This window comes from Alligator sinensis, unplaced genomic scaffold (assembly GCF_000455745.1).
Source record: "Alligator sinensis unplaced genomic scaffold, ASM45574v1 scaffold111_1, whole genome shotgun sequence".
Taxonomy (NCBI): domain Eukaryota; kingdom Metazoa; phylum Chordata; order Crocodylia; family Alligatoridae; genus Alligator; species Alligator sinensis.
The window spans coordinates 3008321-3028971 of record NW_005841875.1 but is presented as its reverse complement, the minus strand read 5'-3'; the positions used below and the strand labels follow the sequence as shown (position 1 = coordinate 3028971).

The window sequence follows — 20651 nt, the reverse complement described above, 5'->3', positions numbered from 1 at the left end:
GGGGGGGGGGAGAGCGTAGGCTATAACTCTTCAGTCTCTGTCAACTGTAGTAGAAGTTACAAGTAACAATAACAGGCAAAAAAATGTAGACATAATTAAGCCGACAGTGCTGCTCAGAGCAAACCATGTACCAGGATAACATGGGTTTGTTTTCTGGGCACAGAGAGAGAATTCTAGACTACAGCCTCTAAAGGAGTTGCGTACCACCAATAACACGCTGCATTTGACAATCTCTATTCACATACATAGTAAAGAATACGATTTACTGGCAGCCTCTACGTGTGGATATGGTATTAAAAGTCAGAAGTAAAAACATTTCAGGATAGGAGTCACGTCTTTATACATGTTTGCACAAAACACAGAGCTACACAGAATGAGGATTTAAATATAAAAGTGGATTCCACTACATTTTAATTAATTACTCCTGTACCACAAAAAAAAAAAAAATCATCTCCAAAACAAATTTTCTATAAACTTGTCCTAATCTGCAACCTGGACACCCACCCAAATAAAATGGGCTTATTTCACATGTGGAGGGGAAAAATCAGCAAAAGACTGCAAATATAAATCTTATGGAAGCTAACTTTTTATGCTTAGCTTCCTTAAGATTTATAGCTGCAGTCAGTGGTCACGTGGTGAAAACTATGCAACCTTACCTGTCGTAATACAAGTCTGAAGCTCCCTTAAGTCACAGCTCAACTAGTAAAGGTCAACCTTTTTGGCAGGCATGCAACAAATTAGCCCTCTCCCTAAGTGCCACTCCAGTGCCTCCCCTCCATCTGATCTGTTGCTATACTCCCAGCTCTGTGTTCCCTGCCTGATACCATGCCCTATCTGCTGCTGTGCTACATCCCTCCCCTATCTACCACGCAGAGGCTGCCCAAGGCACTTGTGGCCCCCCTGCTGCAGATCAGCCACCCCTGAGCTAAACTGGAGTGTAGGGGGGAACAGAAGTCAGCCTTCTGGACAGCTAATATCATTCCTTCATGTGGTCATAAACCTGACATATATAATGAAAGCGAGTGTTTTACCAGAAGTTTTGATGAACTGTTACTGTTACACAATACCAGGTATTTAACTTTGATTAAGCTGAAACGATCCTGCTATTCATGAAGCAATTCAGTAAACACAAAAGTCTTTGCAAGCCTGAACTGGTTAAATCAAGAAACAACAAGTGGCATAAAATTCCCAATGAACACATGCCTCTTTAGGCTCGTATATGACAAAATTCAGCTTTTATAAAAGGGTGTAGGTTGTAGCCGTGTTGGTCTAAGGACAAAGGCAGACAAGGTTCTTTGGGTGAATCCGATATCTTTTATTAGACCAACTTGAAAGTTGGCCTAATAAAAGTTAAAGTTGGTCTAATAAAAGATATCAGATTCACCCAAAGAATCTTGTCTGCTTTTATAAAAGGAAACGTAACCAAGAAAACCTCAATTAAGTGTCAAGCAAGAAAACATCTTTTTTTCCCCTTCTGTGCTAAAACAGATCACTGAATTGATGCCCCAAAATATCACTCCTTATAACCCAAGATAGGCAACATTTCAGTCTAAGTCTTCCTTGAAAGATGGATTTTTTTTTTTTTTATAGGATTAAGGATTTCACGACAAAGGTACAGCCAAGTCGCAACTAGAAGAAAAAATACTTTACCTACTTCAAAGCATACAAAAAACTAGAACTCCTGGTTCCAAAATGATACCTTTTATCAGACCAACCAGGAAATCACAAGAAAACTGTCTTTTTCTGCAAGCTTTTGGGACCAAAGTCCCTTTGCCAGGCTCTGGGAAAAGTACAGATGGTGCAAGATGGTAAAAAGTCCCTCTAGGTAGAAAATAAACTTCCTTTTTGCACAGAGGGAGCTGAAGATGGGAGGCTGTCCCTCTGGGTCCATGAGAGCATCTTATCTACTTCAACTAACTTGGTGATTTGAACGACCGAGGGATTTCTTAAGCAACAGCAACCTTGAATCAGGGAGTGTCTGAACCCGAACGGTGGGTTTAGCCCGCTCGGCTGTATTTGTACAAGCCAGCGCCGTTCAACCTTTTTTGTACCAGGACCCATTTGTAAATAGTGATGACCAGTCCCAACCCAGCGCCCCTCGCTCCCCAGCGCTGCTCTGATCTATTCATCGTGTGATGCAATGACATTCATCACTTTATGTCAGGAAGGCAATGCATGCCACTAGTGCCTTTTAAAAGCCCACCGGGACAACTGCATAAATCGGATTCACCATCTGACAGCGCTGCCGCGCTCCCCTCCTCACCCCACCCCTTTCACACGAGTCCCTCGCTCGGGCGCTCTACGGTTGTGTCGTTTTTGGGGCTTGTGACTCTTAACATTATAGAATAACATTTGATCTGTGTTTTATTTGAAGGAGCGCCCTCGCGCTGATCTCCCCAGTGACTCGCACCAGTCTCCTCTCCCGGGGATTTCTCTCCCATTCCTGGAGGCTCCTGCCCCCCCCCCCCCCCCCCCCCCCTGCCCCGGGTCCCAGCCGCAGGGTGCGGGCGTTTCCCTCCTTTCAAGGAGACCCTTTTTCAAGCGCGCGGATGCATTGGTCAAGTTGCCCCGCGACCTTCACAGACTCGTGCGGCCTGCTTCAGGGCTGAGAAATGCGGGTCTCGGCTACGGCCCCCACAGCAGGGCACGGGCGGGGAAGCAGAGAGGAGGCCGGGGGAGGCCCCCTCCACCCCAAAGCCCTCAGCGATGCCCCCCATCCTGCTGCCGGAGCCCGCCCCGGGCCCGGCTCGGTCCCGCCCCGCACTCACTATTGCCCGCGTAGGCGCAGGGCGGGCCGAGCAGCAGCAGCAGCAACAAGGCCCAGGCCGGCGGCAGCGCGTCCCTCACGGCTCTCCCCTCACAGGCAGCGGCCATCTTGGCGGGCTCGGCACACTGACGTGGCTGCGGCCCCGCCTCCCGCCCCGTTGCTGGGCGACGACGCTCCCCGACGGCATGACGCATTCCCGCCTGCTGGAGAAGGGGGGCGGGAGAGCGCGTGCGCAGAGGGAGGGAGGGAGGGGATTGGTGGCCGCTGCTGACCGGTTGGGACATGCGCGGAGAGGACCAGAGACTATGGGGAGTGCGCATGCGCGCTCGCGCACGTGGGTGTCTGCCGCCAGGGCTGGAGGCGCCATTTTGCCCCAGGCCTATCACACCCGGTGACTAACGGCGTCAATGAATCATGAACTGCAGGGGCTCGTGGGAAAAGGACCTTGTATGGGACCCACTGCCTGGTGGGGATAGAGCAGTGCCCGTGCCTCGCTCCGCTCTCCCCACTTCCCTTCTGAAAACTTTGCAGCTTATCAGGAAGCCAGGGCCATTGCTCAGGGAAGCCAGCTACAGGCTGGCAGCCAGCAGCTCCATCCCCCTCTCCCTTGGAGCCAACGGTGACCTTGTTTGTTCCAACAGATCGTCACAACCCAGAATGCTTCCTGCAAAGCGTTCTGGGTGACGGCACGTCCGTCTGCACCCCAGATTTCCTCTTGCTCTGTCCCCGCCACTCGGAGACGCACCGGCAGCAGGGACAGACGTACCGGAGCTAGTTTCAGCTTAGCTGCTTGGTTGACAGCAACTGCGACGTTGCAAGACAGACAGGAGCACGGGATGGTCACCCTTGTACCAAGGTCTCCAGGCACGAGTCTCACCTGTGTTGACACGACTTGGTTCCTGTACAGCTACTCGCTTAACGTCGTAGTTACGTTCTTGAAAAGTGCCACTTTAAGCGAAACGATGTTAAGCAAATCCAATTATGTCACAGGTGTTACCTACTAGCAGGCGGTGGCCAAACGACGTTATAACCGCACATTGCGCAACTTTAAACGAATATGTTCTCTAATAGAGCAGCGACGTAATAATGAAACAACGTTAACCGGGATGACGTTAAGTGAAGAGTACCTGTATTAAAGCTCAACCGTGGGTATGCGTGGCTCATGCTTCCCAAACTGGCAAATTGCTCGTGCCTCCCAAAATGCGTGGCTCGTGCTTCCCTGTGCCTCGCGTTCCATCGTATGGCTCGTATCACCATACGGAAGAAACGATATTATGTCCTTCACCATCTACTGTGAATAATTTGTTACTTTGGAACCACGAGAGAGTCACAACTTGGGAGAATACTGCCGTTTCCTTTCCAACTGAGAAGGATCCCAGAAAACTAGGGTGGCATCTGAGGGTACCGACGATGACAAATGATTTAGTTTTGAAGGCATGCCTCGTCCACTCCCTCAAGCCTGTTACACTCTTTTTTGAAATTCTGCCTCAGTAGTTGGTACAGGATGATTGATGCAAGGCTTGTTTACATAGGAAAAAATTATACTTATTTGTGTCAATGTTAGGAGGATTCTGTCGTTTCTCTGGAAAAAGTTACGCATGCTGCTATGTTTTAATGGTTACGTTTTTCCTTTCCTTATCTCTTTTAGTTGAAAATGCAGAGGTGTCACAGCACCTTACAGAACAGATAGTCCTCTGGAGACGAGCACACGTGCTATTTGTACAAGTTTTTTCACAAAGGTTCAGGAAGACACCCCCTTAGCATGCAAGGACCACAAATAAAGGAAGCCTAAGTGTATTTGGTGAAACTACAGTTTATCAGATTGTAGTTGGGTTTTTGGTAGTAGCCGTGTTGGTCTAAGGACATAGGCAGGAAAGGGTTTTTTTGAGTAGATGTGCTATCTCTTATTAGACCAGCTGAGTAGTTGGAAAAAAAATTGCCAAGACCTTTTTTACAACTTCTCAGTTGGTCTAATAAAAGATATCACATCTACTCAAAGAACCTTGTCAGATTGTAGTTGACACTCATTCTCACAAATATTACAGGTTTTGATTGTTGTCAATCAACAGTATAAGCTGTATCTTGATATTCGAGTTTGAGAGTCATACGATTGTGCTATATTTGCAAAGAGCCACAAGAAAAAAATCAAGTGAATTCTTAAAAATTCCTGTCTTAAGTAAAAGACTGAATTACAAGAATCTGTTGAATGAGTTGTTCTAGTTGACAAATCTCCCACACAATTTATTTGTCATTTTAAAGAGAAATAAGTTAGGGTAAAAAATAATTAACAGCAGTAGAAGAAGGCGATGCCTGTTTGTCTTTATACAAACCAAGGGATTATTATGAAATTATTTCCACAATTAACATAAAGACCATGTAAAAGGTGATGTTTCAATATTTTATTGAAGTGGGTTTGGTTTTTTCATTTTAAGTAGTGTCAAGTACAGCACTTTGGGGTCTAGTTCCACACAAAATGGAAGACTCTAAAAATGTACCCATTAAATTGCTAAAAAAAGTGGTAATAAAACAAAAGTCCATTTCAAATTTAAAGTGATGCCACTATGTGATTACAGTTACAAAGACTCTTCCCTGCTTATGGCTCTGTCTTACAAGCTTTTCCATATTTAGTGCAAGGGAAAGGAATCACAACACAGGACAAGTTTTATTGGCTGAGTCGCATCAAACCTTCTCCACGCTGAAATTATACAAGGTGGACATTCTCAAGCACTCTGAAGACAACTGTAAGTGTAAGATAACTAAATAAAACTGAAACCATATACAAATTATTGATCTAAAGATATCCCTTTTTCAGACAAGTTTGCACACTCTGTCCTGGATTGAAACTGAACATTTAGTCTCAGAAAACTGCTTCCTGAATTAAGATTTCACTATCATGATCTGCAATTTTCAAAGTCCTAGTTTCTACATCACACTAGTCTGCCTTTAGTTATCTAGACATTACTTTAAGGGTAAATCAGTACCTTTACATCCCTTGTAATGTGTATGTGGCAGCTGTGATGGGCAACAGCGTTCCAAAAAAGCCTGGAATCAGGATCTTTAAAAAAATGTTTTTTCTCCACTTCTTAAAGAACAACACTTTAAAGCTTAGCTGTCTTTAACCAGGTTTAGCATGACTGATACATAGCAATACTTGCATCCCAGACATAAAACATTGAAAGGTACACTAAATTCTGAAGGTAGCTATGCTGTAAGGTGTTTTCAAATTAGTGATTGTGCAATTCTTTTTTATGCTTCAAATTCCAATCCTAGACCAAGTTTGTGACCACCTGCATTAACATTCTTCCCATCCAACAAAGCAGACAACGTGAGCTTGATTCCTAGGGAGAGAAGAGACCGAAACAGAGAGGGAAAGTAAATATGAAAACAAGTAGCAGCACTAAATTCTCCTATCGTTACGTATGATGACTGGTCATGTACTCTACTGATTTCAGTGGGCCTACTTTTGGAGTAAGGTATAAAGTGAATGAGAATGGCAAAAAAAATCAAGACTTAGAGCCTATGGATGAAAAAGCACTAAACGTAAAACTATAAGAATTCATGTCCATCAGTTTAAACTGACAGTAACTTCACTGTACTATACTAAATCCATGATCAGCATTATTACATTCTTGTTCCTGGGCCAGGGGAGTTTAGGTATGTCATGCTTTGAATCAAAAGAGACTTACAACAAAAGAACTCCCGACTACTACAAACGCACTTGCTAATTGGGTTTTTATACATACAACTGCTCATTTGACATACAGTTTATCTCTGATAATTATATTCCTGACCATATGCCTAAAGCGTTTGGAAAAATAAGTCCCTAAGATAGTCAGTCCTCATGGTGACAAGTAGAACAACATTTATTTCTTCTGCATATGCTTACCTGGCTTCAAAGTCTGAGTGTATCCTAAACCAATAAGACTGGAGTTGTTCACTTTAGCCTACAGAAGAAGAAAAAAAGTACACCGCTCAGTATCCTGGTATGTTTCTTCCAAAGTCTTTGATACTTAAAATATGAACAGTCTTTTACCTTTTCATGTTGATAACCTATTACAGTATATGGACCAAATTCTGCCACTACTTGTATCAGTACAATCCTACTGACTATTTCCTATATAGACCAATGTTTTATCAACCAACTTTGAAAGTACTGTAATGAAACTAAAATACAAGAGAATCCTCTCTTCTACTTCATGTAATTGTTCTCCTATATGGCGGCTCAATGACATGACAACACTGTATTGCTTTTAACCAGACAGTCAGCAGTTTTCTCAGAATGTATTTTTGAGGCTGAGGAAGAGCAAAATTACAGAGAATGAATTCAATTCGCCCATGGTTTACATCAAGGTATTTGACCCAGTGACTCCAAAGCAAGTTATAATCAAGTTTGAAACTTTCTGTAATGTAGAGTGCAGATAAGTAATGCCTATAGTTAAATATCCATTAAAGAACTCGTTTTCAGTTGTTATCACTGCCCATGTATGGCACTCACAGAAAAAGATGCATCTGGATCAATCTGATATTTGGCTGCTATTCCAAAGCGAGTGTTGCTATTTCCAGCTGTCCAAGCAAGATTGACAGCAGTTTCCAATTTATCATTCACCTTCTGGTAAATGGAGCCTCCAAATTCTGTTCCATCATTCCTGTAACAAGCACATTAATTAAATGTTAAATTGCACAATGAAATGTTAAGGTTCTTCAATACAATCCACATCAATAAAGTTTTCACTTACAGCTGGTTTCTTAACTCTATAACAACCACGTAGAATTGAAACAACAGACTAGATTAATTATGAGAATTCATGCATTACAGTTTTGTTTCAATAAACCATCCCTAAAACTAATCAGAAACTGGTTCACAGTTATGAGAATTTCCACTTTCAGTCGTTGGAATCCACAGAGCAAACACGGTCCATATATGATACATTCTATGCATCTAAGCAATCCAAACCCTGTCCCCCTTGGGAGTCCATGCAGCATTTTCCAATGCAATCCAATGTTTATTATTGTAGAAAAGTTAGATGGAAAACAATACTGATCCCTACTGACAAGTTCAAGTAATAGCAGCAGCTTTTAATAGTCAAATATATTCTTCCGGACAAGAACAGAAGTACTTTCTGTAGGACTGAAGCTCAGTAACACCCATGTAATTGCTCGTCATGAAAAGCAAGGAATCGAAAAGTACCGAGAGCTGCTTAGACAAACAAATTATGTGCAAGGACCTCCTGAATTCGAGGCAGCTGCCCGCTGATTTTGCAGGTAGAACACGGGACTGGGCAGCCATTTGGCAGGTGGAGTGCGGACGGTCCTCCCCACACCTTTGATTGGCCGATGGACCCTGGTGGCCCCACCCTTCACTGTTGATTGGCTACGAGGGCTTCCTGTCATACTGCCCCACCCTCATGGCTGATTGGCTGTCCATCATGCAGCCCCACCCCTGCCATTGATTGGAGAGGGGCAGGGCCATGACGGGCAGCCCTTGCAGCCAATCAGTAACAAGGGGCGGGGCTAAAAGCCATCTTGCCAGCAGCCCTTTGAGCAGCAAGACTCACGTCTGGGAAGCCAGCATTTTACTAAGTTTTCTTTTATTTCATGGATTTGCTGGCATTGCTGAATTTCATAAAATGTGCAAAATCACACTTACAGGAGGTCCCTAATTATGTGCAACCTTCCCACACAGCTGTGTTTGTCCTGCAACACCAGGGGTTGAGCTGTGCTCACAGAAGCTAAAAAGTCATATTTAGAAGAGAAATTCTGCCTGGCCCTGCCTCAGACCAAGATATCACATTGCATGTTATTTAATATCATGACTCTTTATGCGAGAATGATTAGCTCTTAAATACTTGTCACCAGGTAAGTATCATCTCCATTTTACAGATGGAGAAACTGAGGCAGAATGTGATGAAGTGACCTGTCCCAGGTCACTCAGCAAACTGTGACAAAATGGAGGTTTCCCAAGTCCGCAGCTGGCTGATCTAGCCACTAGGCACCACTGCCTCTGAAAATGCTGAACCATCCAAGCATAATGTGTGCATGGGAATGATGGAATTCCAGTTATAAGGTCAATCTTTCCTGCATCTTCTGGAGGAAGTCAGGGCCTTAGTGCTAGTTAGATGCCAATTTTTTTTAACTGAAATGTTAAAATGAAATATAAAGACACCTGATAGAGTACCATCATATTACTGCTACAGAAGGCTGAGCCCATCAGAGCTGGTCGCATCAAAACTGGCCTAATACCTAAAGCTGAGAATATTAAACACACTGCTAATGCCAAATACATAATATAATCTTCTTGAGGAGTATCATCTAAGATAGAGGTTTGTGGGGGTCGAAGAGAGAGCAGAGGGGGCGGAGATCTTTTTATACTTTTTAGCAATCCTTTCTTACTGTTGCTTTCATTGGAAAAAAAATTATAACATTTTATAGCAACAGGCTGCACTTGAACTGGTAGAGGGTACTGCGGGGAAAACCTCTGAGAGCACTTAATGGAACAACCAATAGCTTTGGATGGCGTGGAAGGACCAGGCGTATTGTTTGGACAAGAGTTCTCTGTTCACACTTTTTCAGTTCGGCAGTCCTTCAAAGGTACCCTCTGGCCTGTGAAGATTCAATTGTTCTTTAAAGGCTTGCTAAATCAGATCTCTGCAAAACAGCAGGAAACAGAACAGAACTGCCTTTGAAGAGGCAGCTCAGAGAGCAGAAAAACTGTTCAAGTCCCAAATGGAAACAGTTTGCAATAGCCCTGCTAACACACCTACTATCCCATTACAATGGGGCGAAAAAAGAGAAACCACTTAGATTGAGAAAACTTCTTCTCCAAAAAGGCAGAAGTATTACTTTTCATTAGAAAATAACTGAAGATGTTCACAACACTTAGTCCTCCCTTTTCATGCTATTTTCATGCACAAATGACAAGTGTTTGTGTTAGGAATTCTGATTTTGACACGTCTCAAGATTAGGTCTACAATCTCATCAAACTTTCATTCTCTCCCTCTTGAGTCGCATTTGATCTTTTCTGTCCTTGCTTATCATTTGACAGCTCTTTTCTCTGGTGCCAAATCATCGCCCTCCATTCTATTTCAGGTTGCATTACTCCAGAGCTTGCTTTTATTTTCTCTTGCATGAAGAAAATACACATAGATCTTGCATGGTTTTTATTGCTATTACAATCAAAATCTATTAAAATTGAATGTTGGGCTCTCTCTCTTACTCGGGATCAATTTGATTCCCAGAAATGGGCAAGTGATAATGCTCTTGCTCCCTCAGCTGCAGCTGCCAGGCAAAACCTAGGCACATCAGAGATTCAAGGTTCTCCATTTCTGTTGGTTCCCAGTAAGGGAAGAGTTGGTGCTAAATTGATTATTCTCCCTCTTACTGACTTTGCCAACCTTTCCCTTCATTACGAATTTAAAGAGCCACATACATTTGGCTGTCTACTTACTGATACTTACACGTTAGTGTGAAGCTGGAATTCATCAGTCTTGTAGCCAACAGCAAAGTTGCTCTGAGTTACTCTGGACTTAGTCGTCTCAAAATTCATTTGGTAACCTGCCAACCAGCCTTCATAGCCAACCACCACAGCTCCACGTATTGAAGGGCCAGCAATATCAAAATCCATATCACAGCCCAGATTGATGTGTTCTCGTTTGTATCCTGTCTTAATTTTAGCACTTTTTTTCCTAAAGAAAAATCCCACAACATTATTTTATGATAAAGCAACCACTCATAAGTAGCAACTACTTTAATCCATTGTTAATTCAACCCAAAATAGCAGCACTGAAGACAAACTACACATACCTGGAGATCCACGGGATATGTCACCTCCTTACAACTGTCTCACATTTTAGATGTGCAAAAACCTAATTCATTTGCAGTTAATTATAGCAACATGGAGCAATAAAATTGAAAGTGAGCATTCAGAATGCTGAGGCTTGTGTGCACCATCCTGCACTTCAAATGACAATATATGAAAGGCAAAGCTTTTGAAACTTCTATTTGCAAACTCATTATGTATTGGGCCAGATTTGCAAATGGGGTAAATTAGCACAGTTTCACTCATCAGCTCAAGTCTTGTCCCTCTATATGGTAAATAGATGGAAACTCTGTAAACAAAATTCACTGTTAAGCATAGGGGAACAGACAACTTTACTATATTATTTTATTAACTAAAGCCAAAATTCAGACAGGCATGAGAATATCTGCCTAACTTTACATAGACTGCAGTCAAGATTGTTCACACATTTAAAACCAAATAGATACTTCAGCATCTTTCTGAATTGTAATTCAAGGCAGGAAGTAGTACCCTTTTCCTCCCTCCCTTCTCCCAGAAATTTGATTTCATCCTTTGGTCTTTACTATAATAAAATAAAAGTCTTTGTCTGTCTCTCTGTCTGTCTGTTTGTAACATGTCTGACCAACTGCGCATATGCTACTGAGCTTGCGGGCGATGACTGGCTGCGCGGGCCGGACTCTGCGGGCCCAAGTTTGCGCTGCTGCCAGGGAAGTTTGGCGGTGGGGAACACGGCTGGCCATCCGCAGCAGGGCTTCCCCCCCACCTCCCTGCCTGACGGCGAAGAGGGGGATAACAGTGGTGGAGCCCCATGCCGCCTGGCCCAGGTGCCCCCCAGGCAGCGAGGGGGAGGCAGTGGGCAGGGAGGGAGGGGAGTGGGAAGGGAGGCGGATGCAGGCCAGGTGGACCCAAAGTGACAGGGGGGAAAGTGGGGGAATGGTGTTGGACCCAAAGCGGCGGCAGGGGGCTGGACCCAAAGTGGCATGGGGGAGGGGAGGGGTGGAGTGGGGTCGGACCCAAAGTGAGCGGGGGGACAGCAGAGTTGGACCTGAAGCTGGGGTACAGCAGGACCGCATGAAGAGCAGCAGGGGGCAAGGGAAGGAGGGAGGTGCAGGGCCAGACACAGGGCTCCATCCCTGGCTGCATTCTTGACTGGCAATTTCCTAGTAACAATGATTATAACCTTATTCTACGGAGTTCCTACCTTCCATGGAGATTACTGTTTGAACAAGTTATATACATTTGGCAGTTCCTTTACAGTGATCTTCTGAGTTGATTCAAAGTACAAAAAGTATTTTTTCATCCCAGCTGATTTATACATTCTTTCTGCTCTGCTTTATCTAGTTTTTCTTTGACCATAACTTGACCTTCAGTAATTTTCCCTTAAAATTAGAAACTTCTGACAAACCAGGAAACAAAGTTTGCTTGGTCAAGTGACTGTTGGTTGCCTAACAAGTTTACACAACCCTTGTATTTGGCATAATAACTTTCCGTTCTTGCTATCTAATGAGAACAGACATTCTCTGTCATACATCCAATCTTTGTGTCTATGTCTATTCTCTATGACTGAAATTATCACTGCAATCATCACCCAACATCCTAGTCTCCATCTTCCTCAGCTTCTATTAGCAGCAGTGATTTTCACATAGCAATAGTGGAGCACCTCCTGTTGATTAACCTCTGCTAACAGCCCTTGTTAGCTGACTCCTAATTCTTTTTCCTTGATTGTGCAGATTAAAAAACTCCTTGCCTTAACATTAAAGTGACCAACCGTAAGGGAGGAATATCTGAGACATTTCTGTATGCTCCTCAGACCTCTGGAACTGGAAGTAAGGTACATTAATTCTGGTTCTGGTTAACATAGCTGCTGTATGCTACACTGCAGATGAGCTAATTACTCTGAATCAGAAGCCATATAGCTCTTGCATCAGTAGAACACATGCAGTGCATATCTAGGACCAAATTCCTGGACCAGTCCCATTTAGAATTGTTTCAGGAAATCCAGGTTGGTTGGTCACTTTACTGAACATCCTCCAGTTTTACAGTAATTCATTTTATTATCCAGTTATACTGGGCTATTATAAATATTTCTACTTGCACGTTGCCATTCAACAAACGCGAGTGAAAAAGCATTGCTGTTCCATTAGATTTACCACAGCAGAGGTCAGCAGAGTACTGCAATCATGCAGCATAAGCAGCATTTTACAAGTCGAAGGATTTCTTTAGCTTTCCATAAACTGGGATAGCTGTTTCTGAACCAATCTTTAGAAACAAATGGTCTATCATCCCACTTCCACAGCAACTGTTAATCCTGCATCTGACTGTTGCTCTGGAGAACCTACACACCATAGGTCATCACTCCACAGCTCCATCCGTACAAAACAGCCACATTTTTCAACAGATTAAATAAAAATCTGAAGAAACCCAAAGAATCTGGACCATGTGCATCTGCCTATAAATCTACACTGTCAGTGCCAACCCCCACCATAGCCTAATTTAGGCACCAAATGCAGCTCAAGAAATGTACTGTTTCCATTCAGAAAGCCTCTATCCTCCATCACTCCTTAGTACAGTCACTATTACTTTTTTCTTTCATTGCATCCAAGAGAAATTATGCTGTCATTCTCCCACACTAGAGAGGTTACTGTAGAGAGGCTTGCACAAAGAGCGGGGCTCATATCATGATCTTAAAATAGGCCCTGGCTCATTCTGATCTTCCGTGGTAAGTACTGTAGTGCCACAGTGAGCTGCCTTGAAAGCCAAACCCTCCCTATCTCCTGCAAATGTCATCTTAAGCACTCTTGTATCAGCTGTCCACAGAGGGAGAAGCGTTCTCTCTGGCAGTGAGGCCCTTCCTTGATAACGGCTTTAAAGGCTAGATCAGGACCTAGCAGACAAAAGCCAAACAGAGCATGCAGAGCTTTAACCTCCTTGCATCTTTTTCCAATAGAGTGGCTGCATGATGTGCTGGGTAAAGCCTTCAAGTGAATTTGGAAGCAGATAAAGAGCAATAAGCAATAAGTAGATGCAATAATCTAATCTTGAAGTGAAAAGAGCACTCCTTTACATTTTACTACTCCTATTTGTTTTTTAATGTTTGGGGAAGAGACAGACCTGGCAGGAACTAAGAGAGAACAATTTGAATTTGCCACAGAACACCAGCGGTAGTTGGCCAGTCTTAGTCAAGTACTACTTACAGAACCCCAATTAACTAGAGGATGTCACCACATACTGTATCATAAAGGTTTGTAGGGTTATCAGCTTGCCTACAGCTTCCAAGATGAGGACTTTGCAATTCATTTAAAGAACTAGCTCTAACTAGCCACTCACTGGTGCATCTACACATGAAATTAATGTGAAACAACGAGCTCTGACATAGTTTGCACTGGAGCTTATTGCTCCCAGGCACAGCATCTTCATGTGCGCCCAGGACCGCAGCACATTGAGCTGGGATGGAGCAGCCCTGGCTGGCAGGAGTCCAGGGGCTCAGCCTGCCAGCCCACAGCTATTCCCCCTGGCTCAACATGCTGCAGAGGGATTGGCTGGTGCACGAGGGTGCTATAGTGCAGAGCCAGCTGGTAGGCAGCTCTGGCACTGTAGCACCCTCATGCACCAGCCAACCAAGTCACTGAGGTGACATTATTTATGCCGCCACAGGACAGTACTTGTATCCGGCAGTACTATCCTGCAGCAGAGTAAATTAGTTTACTCCACCCTAATAGGGTCGTACATGTAGACTGCAACACTTTACTGTGGAATTAATTAGTTTTCTCCATAGCAAGCATCTTGTGTAGATGCACCCAACTGTCATATACAAAGCATTGTAAAGTCTAATACATGTAGTTATGAAAAAAGCCACCAGTTCAAACAACGAACACAAATGTTTTCCCTTACAGCTACATATACACTTGCTGCTTTTGTCACTTGCTCCTTGTTCTGCGTTCTATAGTCTTGTCCAAATTATATTTTTCTCATGCATCCTTGGATTTGTCTACATCAAGGGAGCAGGCTCTCATTGACTTAAGAGAACATAACTTCATTATATTCAAACTGTCCTTTTTGAAGATCTATTTTTCTCCTCCTTGGAAATTACAATTTATTCCATCCGCAAATTTGGAGAAAATGACATCAGTACATTTCTTTTGCTGTTTTTTTTACTCATTTCCCAGAGATGCTCCAAATACATGGATCTTACTGCAATTTTAAAGCAAAATTCTAATTCAACTGTAAAAAGTTTGAAGACCTGTTAACTCATTTGTATTGGTCTTTTATACCAATTTTTCTATCCTTTTACCTTCTGGAACATTTTCTAAACTTTACATGACCCCACCATATTCACTACTGAAACCACCTTTTCACCACCAGCACAAAAGGAAGAAGTTAAAGACGTGGAGTGGAAATTTCAAATGCACTCAGGGTTCTCCAGGTCCCATTCCCATTAAGTCAATGATATAACATGTAATAATATCAGTAGGAATGGACAGAGGCCAATACTAAGCATTTCCAAAAATCCTTTCTTGAATTAATGGACTCATCAAGGACAAAAGAGAAAGGAAAAGAGACATACCAAACTCATACCTGGTATGTCCCCAGTGATTTTAGTGGAATCATGTCTGGGTAGAACCTGGCCTAGTTTATTCCAATTTTATGGCCTCCCACAGGGAAATCTCCGTGTCAGTTATGAGGCTGACACTATAATGCCTGAGGAACTCTTGTGAGATAAACCTAGAACTATAATTCGCGATTTGCTTTTAACTCCAAACATATAATAATTTACTTTAAAAAACCAGAGATTATTTCACTAAAAGACTGAAGCCAAATAGAGTATCTGGTCTTCAGAAATAAAACAATTCAAAATGAAAAACACTAGGCCTGTAATGTGGAATGAAACATTCATGCTGACTACAACCTTGGTTACCTGCAGTGTTGTGAGCTAATGGAAACTAATATATGTGATACCTTGAATCATCAGCAATATCTGGCCGAGAAAAATAATCTGGAGAAAAATGACCTGGAGAAAAATCAACAACAACCTAGCTTTACAGCTGCCTAGTCCTCTTTGGCCCACACAAAATAACAGTATCCAGTCACACTGATAGAAATCACATTCATCCCTAACCAAGTCACACTACAAACTGCAAGAATATATGCTGTAAATTCATCTTGGGAAAAGGCCCCAATTACTGAACTGACCTATTCCAGCAGTCAGATAACTGGCTGGCAGCACTCATTAATCTGTGCCTTACTGCTGATTTGTTTGGGTCCTTTTTGTTCCAGTGCGGTCTAAGCAGACATTTTATATGACCTGACCAGGATTAAGATACAATGACCAAAACCAAAACTGTTTCACCCAATGCCAGCTGTGACTCTAATTTTCAAATTATTATAACTGAAAACTTGGTTTGATGCAAGTTATGTTTAGAAGGAATTTGTAATTGTAAGTCTTAATGAGATGGGACATAACTCGATTATACACAGACTAGTTCCCCTCTGTTCTTCTGTGTCAGGTTGGAAGGACTGAAAGAACTATGATGCTCTAGGAAACTAAACTAAAAAGATATCTTTTTGCCACCCAATCAAACTTACTCGCTTCTTACCCAGTGTTAGGAGAGAACGAGGAGTCAAAGGTCAACTTCAGTCCATGTGCAAGCTGAACAAAAAACAAATGTACCAGTTGCATTTATAATTGAAAAGGATGCTGCAATAAGAAAGCTGGTATATTATGTTTCTTTAGCCAAAAATTACCTGATCTTCAACCGTTATCTCTGTGCCTAGTGTATTATCAGTGTTCCACTTTTCTGTGAATGTCAAGCCATATTCAATCCATTTGTATTTTGTTTCCAAACTGCCAGTAACTTTGCTTGTCTCTGAGTTTGCTGAACCTGAGCTTGTAAATTCCTAAAGAAAAGGAAAATAAAGATATATAACATATAATGTAGATAAATACAGGAAAATAAAGATATATTGCTATAATGTACTATATATTGCTAAGATATATTGCTATAATTGTATATAATGTACTTTAGGGGCAGCATTCAGTATCACAGCCTCTTTGAAAAGCTTTTTAGATGCTTGCTTGTTATTAATATCAGCACACACATACCCTGCGCAGATTCCAATGCAGCCAAAACAAAGACGACTTCCCATTTAAAGAATGTGCTTATGATAGGGGCATAAATAATTTCATTGCCAATGTAACACAAGATACTGGTTTGATAATTGTTACTTTGCAAGATAAATAATGTGAAATGAACTTGCTTCCATCTCAAGTCTACAAATAAGTCCTTCATCTTGGCATTTCAATCCTTTCCTGTCCTAACCCATCTGCAGTTATATTCATATAGCAACATACGTTCAGGAGAAAAATGCATCAATTTTCCATGAAGGTTTTCTGGGAGATCACAGTTTCAGAAGTTCTGCTGTAGGGACAAAGCGCTCCATGTGTGCACATAGACACCAACTTATTTTTGCCGGGGAGGAGCCTAAGATGATGCCCCCTCTTCTCCCCGCAATGGCATGGCCAGAGCAGAGCCAAGCAGAGCCCATGGGGGGTTCAAGCTGCCCGCTGTGGGCTCAGAGCTCCCTGCCCCACTGCCCTCCTGCACTGGCTGTGCCACCACGGCGAGGCACCCCCTGCCCACCCAGCAGCAGCAAGGAGCACAACTCTGCACTGTCACCCCCACTGCTGTGCGGGCAGGGGGAGCCTCAACATGGTGGCATGGGGCTCCCAGGAGGCAGGGCAGCAGGACAGGAAGCCCCAAGCCCACAGCGCAGTGCAGCCCAAGCCTGCATCCACCCCCACCCTGCACACAAATCTGGGGGGGCAGATGCCTGGCACTTGCAAGTTCACGTAGTGACAGGAAGCTGGGTCCTCCCCACCCCGGATGAGCTGCCCGTGGTTCTGTCCTGCTTCCCGCCCTGGCCCCAGGCCCCATGCACCACCCTGGCTGGGCAGCGTCCCCAGGCCAAGCTCCTGCCCTTCTCCCTCCCTCACCATGGGGGCCTCAATCTGCCCCGCCCCCATAAACTTACCTGCAGGCAACAGGGGGAGCTGCTGTCCACCACCGCCTAGGCCTGTATTCCTGGCCACATGCATGTGTGTGCGTGTACACACATGCATGTGGCACACCTGTACCCCACTCCCCACAGCCCCTTGCAGCTGGAACTCTGCCAGCCTGCAAGGGAAAACCCGCCTTTTCCACGTTTTTCCGCAGTGAACGGAAAACCCGGATCCCTGCACGATACCGGAAATCCAGGACAAATGCTGTCCTGGAGTCATGCAGCCCAGTACCAGGACTTCATGTCCCCATTTTGAGACTGTCCTGGTCGTACCCAATTAGGGCCAGTGTCCTCAGGCCCCCACATACTTGGCACCTAAGGTGGCTGACAGTGCTTCCAAGACCGAATATACATGCCACCAGAGAGCAGAGATTTGATCCTACACACTTTCTCAAAGTTAAACTAAAGCAAATGCAGAGAAAAGCAAGGGTCGATCTAGGAGCCCTTGCAAGTCCAAGTTCATGACTTCTTCTGCTCAACCCATTCAGTAAGCTATGAGGGAGGGATTATTCCCTCCTCCTAGTCCTCATTCCTCTAAAAAGCAGGGAAGAGACAGTGTCAAAAAAGCTACTGCACAGATTGCAGGACTATGGAAGATATGAGTTGAGGGAGAGGGGATAGGGCTCTTCCTATCTCAAAAAAAGGACATTTACACAAAATGGAATTCCTTGGGGGGGGTGGCAAAATTTCAAATTTCATCAAAAAATGTCATTGAAATTGCAACTAATTCTGTGAAGCTAGAAGATTCTGGGATATGAGAACAGAGAAGGGAATGAAATCCATGAGATGCTAAAAAGACAAATATTATTCTGGATCTTAAACTTTTCTGAAGCCCATCACACACACACTGCAGAATACACCTCACAGTAGAGCTTCTGCAGAAATCTCTCACAGAAAGTGGTATAGATCAATTTTTTTCAACTGGTGGGTCACAACCCAGAAGTGGGTCGCGAAAATATATGAAAGAGTTGCAAACAAATTTTACAAGTGGATTCTCCTTTAAAAGAGAAAAACATGGGAAACGGTGGCTTTTTCCTTGCAGGCTGGCGGAGTTCCAGCCTGCAAGGGGCTGCTTGGGGGCCCCCCGTCCCACACACTGCGGGGGTAGAGGGTTGAGAGTGATGGGCACTGGGTTGGGACTGGCCATCCATGTTTACAAATGGGTCCTGGTACAAAAAGGTTGAGAACCACCGGTACAGATCGATGTTCTCTAGCAGGAAATTATTCCAACCTACAAATCTGCACCAAAACAGCACCCAGTAAAAGGGTGATAAAGCACCTAAAAATAACATAAAGTGGAAATGATGAGCCTGAAATATTAGCAAGGGAAATATTAGTAGGGCGAAAAAGCAAGTAATGCTGTAATTTTACCTCCCTCTTAAAATGCAAAGTTCAGCTAGTATTTCATATAAAAGATGTAATGTGCACACTGCAAACAAGTAAATCTACTGTACCATACACACATCCTCATTACAGAAAGATAACTTTGCAAAATATAGTATAGCTACATCATAATATAATCCAGGGTGTGAAAGGTATAGGATGCATATTTTCACTTTTAGAAAAGAGGCCATAATAAACATGGATATTAAGCATAACAACCACATGGTTTGATAGTTATTAATGTTTTTGCTTTATGAACTCACCAGTCCATTTTCAGATTTTGTTTTCAAATCAAGTTTTATTAAGCCAAAACCTGAAAGATAATAAAAACAGGAATTTGTAATACTAATTTGAAAGAGCACCATACAGAAAGCAGCACTTCTGGTTTATATTTTATAGCTCCCTGCTTGTCTCCCATACACTACCCAAGGAAAAAAAGTGTATGCCACTTAAATACAGCAGCTTCTCTTATTTGCTTTCTACAAGAGACATTATTTCACTTAGATTCATATTGGGTAGTACCTTACTATAGTAGTTGCATTGACTTGAGTTGTGCCACTAGGACACGGTTTGATTGGAATATTTTACTCATACTCCATTACTCTATAGTACCCCATTCGATAAATAACACTATTGAGTTCAGTAATACTATCTGTGATATAAAGTACCGTACTGTTCAACAGAACATACTGGACATCGGTGTCTTGCAACCTGGTGCACTGCCAATCTCCAATCACAAGAGAACAATAAGATCCCCATCTGCCTTCACAAGCCTGCAGGAAGAGCAATCTAAATCTCAGGTTGTAATCTCAAATTCCTCCAGTATCATAATGAGGAACACCAGGTAAAACTCAACCATGCAGCACCACCCAAACCTACATAACTTTATCTGCAGAAAAAAAATGTTTCCTCATCACAGAAAGCACTCACAGGAGCCATCACACAATGGCAAACCGGATTAATCTGGCTGTCAACAGCTAAAAGCAAATATGCTGATCAAGACTGAGTAGAAATTTTAGGTGAAAACAGTCAGCTGCATGTCTCTGGTTTCAGCTAGTTCCTAGGCTCTGCAACACGTCCGCAGGTCTGTCAGCTCCTGGGACCGCTGGTTTTCCATTAGAAATCAGCAGAAAACAGAGCAGGAGAAACTAAGTAGTGTTTTCAAATGGCACCTACTGGAATTTCCACTAGCGCCAGAAAGTAGTTGGATCCTAGCTGGACAGTTTCAGGAGCCAGGCATTTAATAAAGGACTGTGAATCCCTTTTGTCATTATTTACCGTATCCCTTGGTGAAAACATCTCTGGCAGATTTTCCTAGATCAACGTAAGTAGGTGGAACAGCCATTTTCTGCAAAAAACAAAAACAGAAATTAGAAAGTTCAGACCTGTTTTTCTTGCAGATAATTAAAGCAAAACTCCTACAACATTAATGTCCTTTTCTACCCATCAGGTAAGACCTGGCTAAAGTATCTACAGCAGTACTGGTATTTTTTGTATTGGCCAAAAAGGTGCCAATGGCTCAATTTGCCATGTTGTCTGTAGCAGCTTACAAAGCAAATGCATATAAATAAATACAGAAAGCAAACAAGAAGAAACGTCCTGTGCCTCAGAAATCAATCAAAGGAGAACTACTTCCTTTTTCTCGTTAAC

General features: G+C 43.1%; 2 protein-coding genes across 3 annotated transcripts in view; both read right to left on the bottom strand.

The window, feature by feature from the left end:
* Positions 1 to 2922, bottom strand: part of CUNH5orf15 (chromosome unknown C5orf15 homolog) — a 14977-nt gene extending 12055 nt beyond the window's left edge. The window contains exon 1 of the mRNA XM_006017214.3: positions 2769 to 2922. Within this exon, the coding sequence (XP_006017276.1) occupies positions 2769 to 2874 (106 nt within the window). The 5' untranslated portion in view covers positions 2875 to 2922. The remainder of the gene's footprint in view (positions 1 to 2768) is intronic.
* Positions 2923 to 5144: 2222 nt separating this feature from the next.
* VDAC1 (voltage dependent anion channel 1) lies at positions 5145 to 20389 on the bottom strand. 2 transcript variants are annotated; one of them, XM_006017213.3, is made up of 8 exons: positions 20280 to 20379; positions 19265 to 19314; positions 16305 to 16457; positions 16157 to 16209; positions 10222 to 10449; positions 7263 to 7413; positions 6654 to 6711; positions 5145 to 6105 (listed from the first exon to the last, which is right to left on the bottom strand). In XM_006017213.3, the coding sequence occupies exons 1-8, from the start codon at positions 20344 to 20346 to the stop codon at positions 6014 to 6016; spliced, it is 852 nt and encodes a 283-aa protein (XP_006017275.1). In that variant the 5' UTR covers positions 20347 to 20379; the 3' UTR covers positions 5145 to 6013. The 2 variants fall into 2 exon arrangements, with proteins under 2 accessions (XP_006017275.1, XP_025051850.1); XM_025196065.1 differs by lacking the exon at positions 19265 to 19314 and having other exon boundaries at positions 20280 to 20389.
* Between the last annotated feature and the right edge of the window lie 262 nt (positions 20390 to 20651).

Bases quoted from the DNA above. Each gene is read 5' to 3' on its own strand.
- VDAC1 (XM_006017213.3), bottom strand. From the start codon at position 20,346: ATGGCTGTTCCACCTACTTACGTTGATCTAGGAAAATCTGCCAGAGAT. The intron at 6,712-7,262 runs GTGAGTGCCATA...CTTCTTCTGTAG, and splicing joins ATCCAGATGCATCTTTTTCT to GCTAAAGTGAACAACTCCAG. The intron at 6,106-6,653 runs GTAAGCATATGC...TTCTCTCCCTAG, and splicing joins CACTCAGACTTTGAAGCCAG to GAATCAAGCTCACGTTGTCT.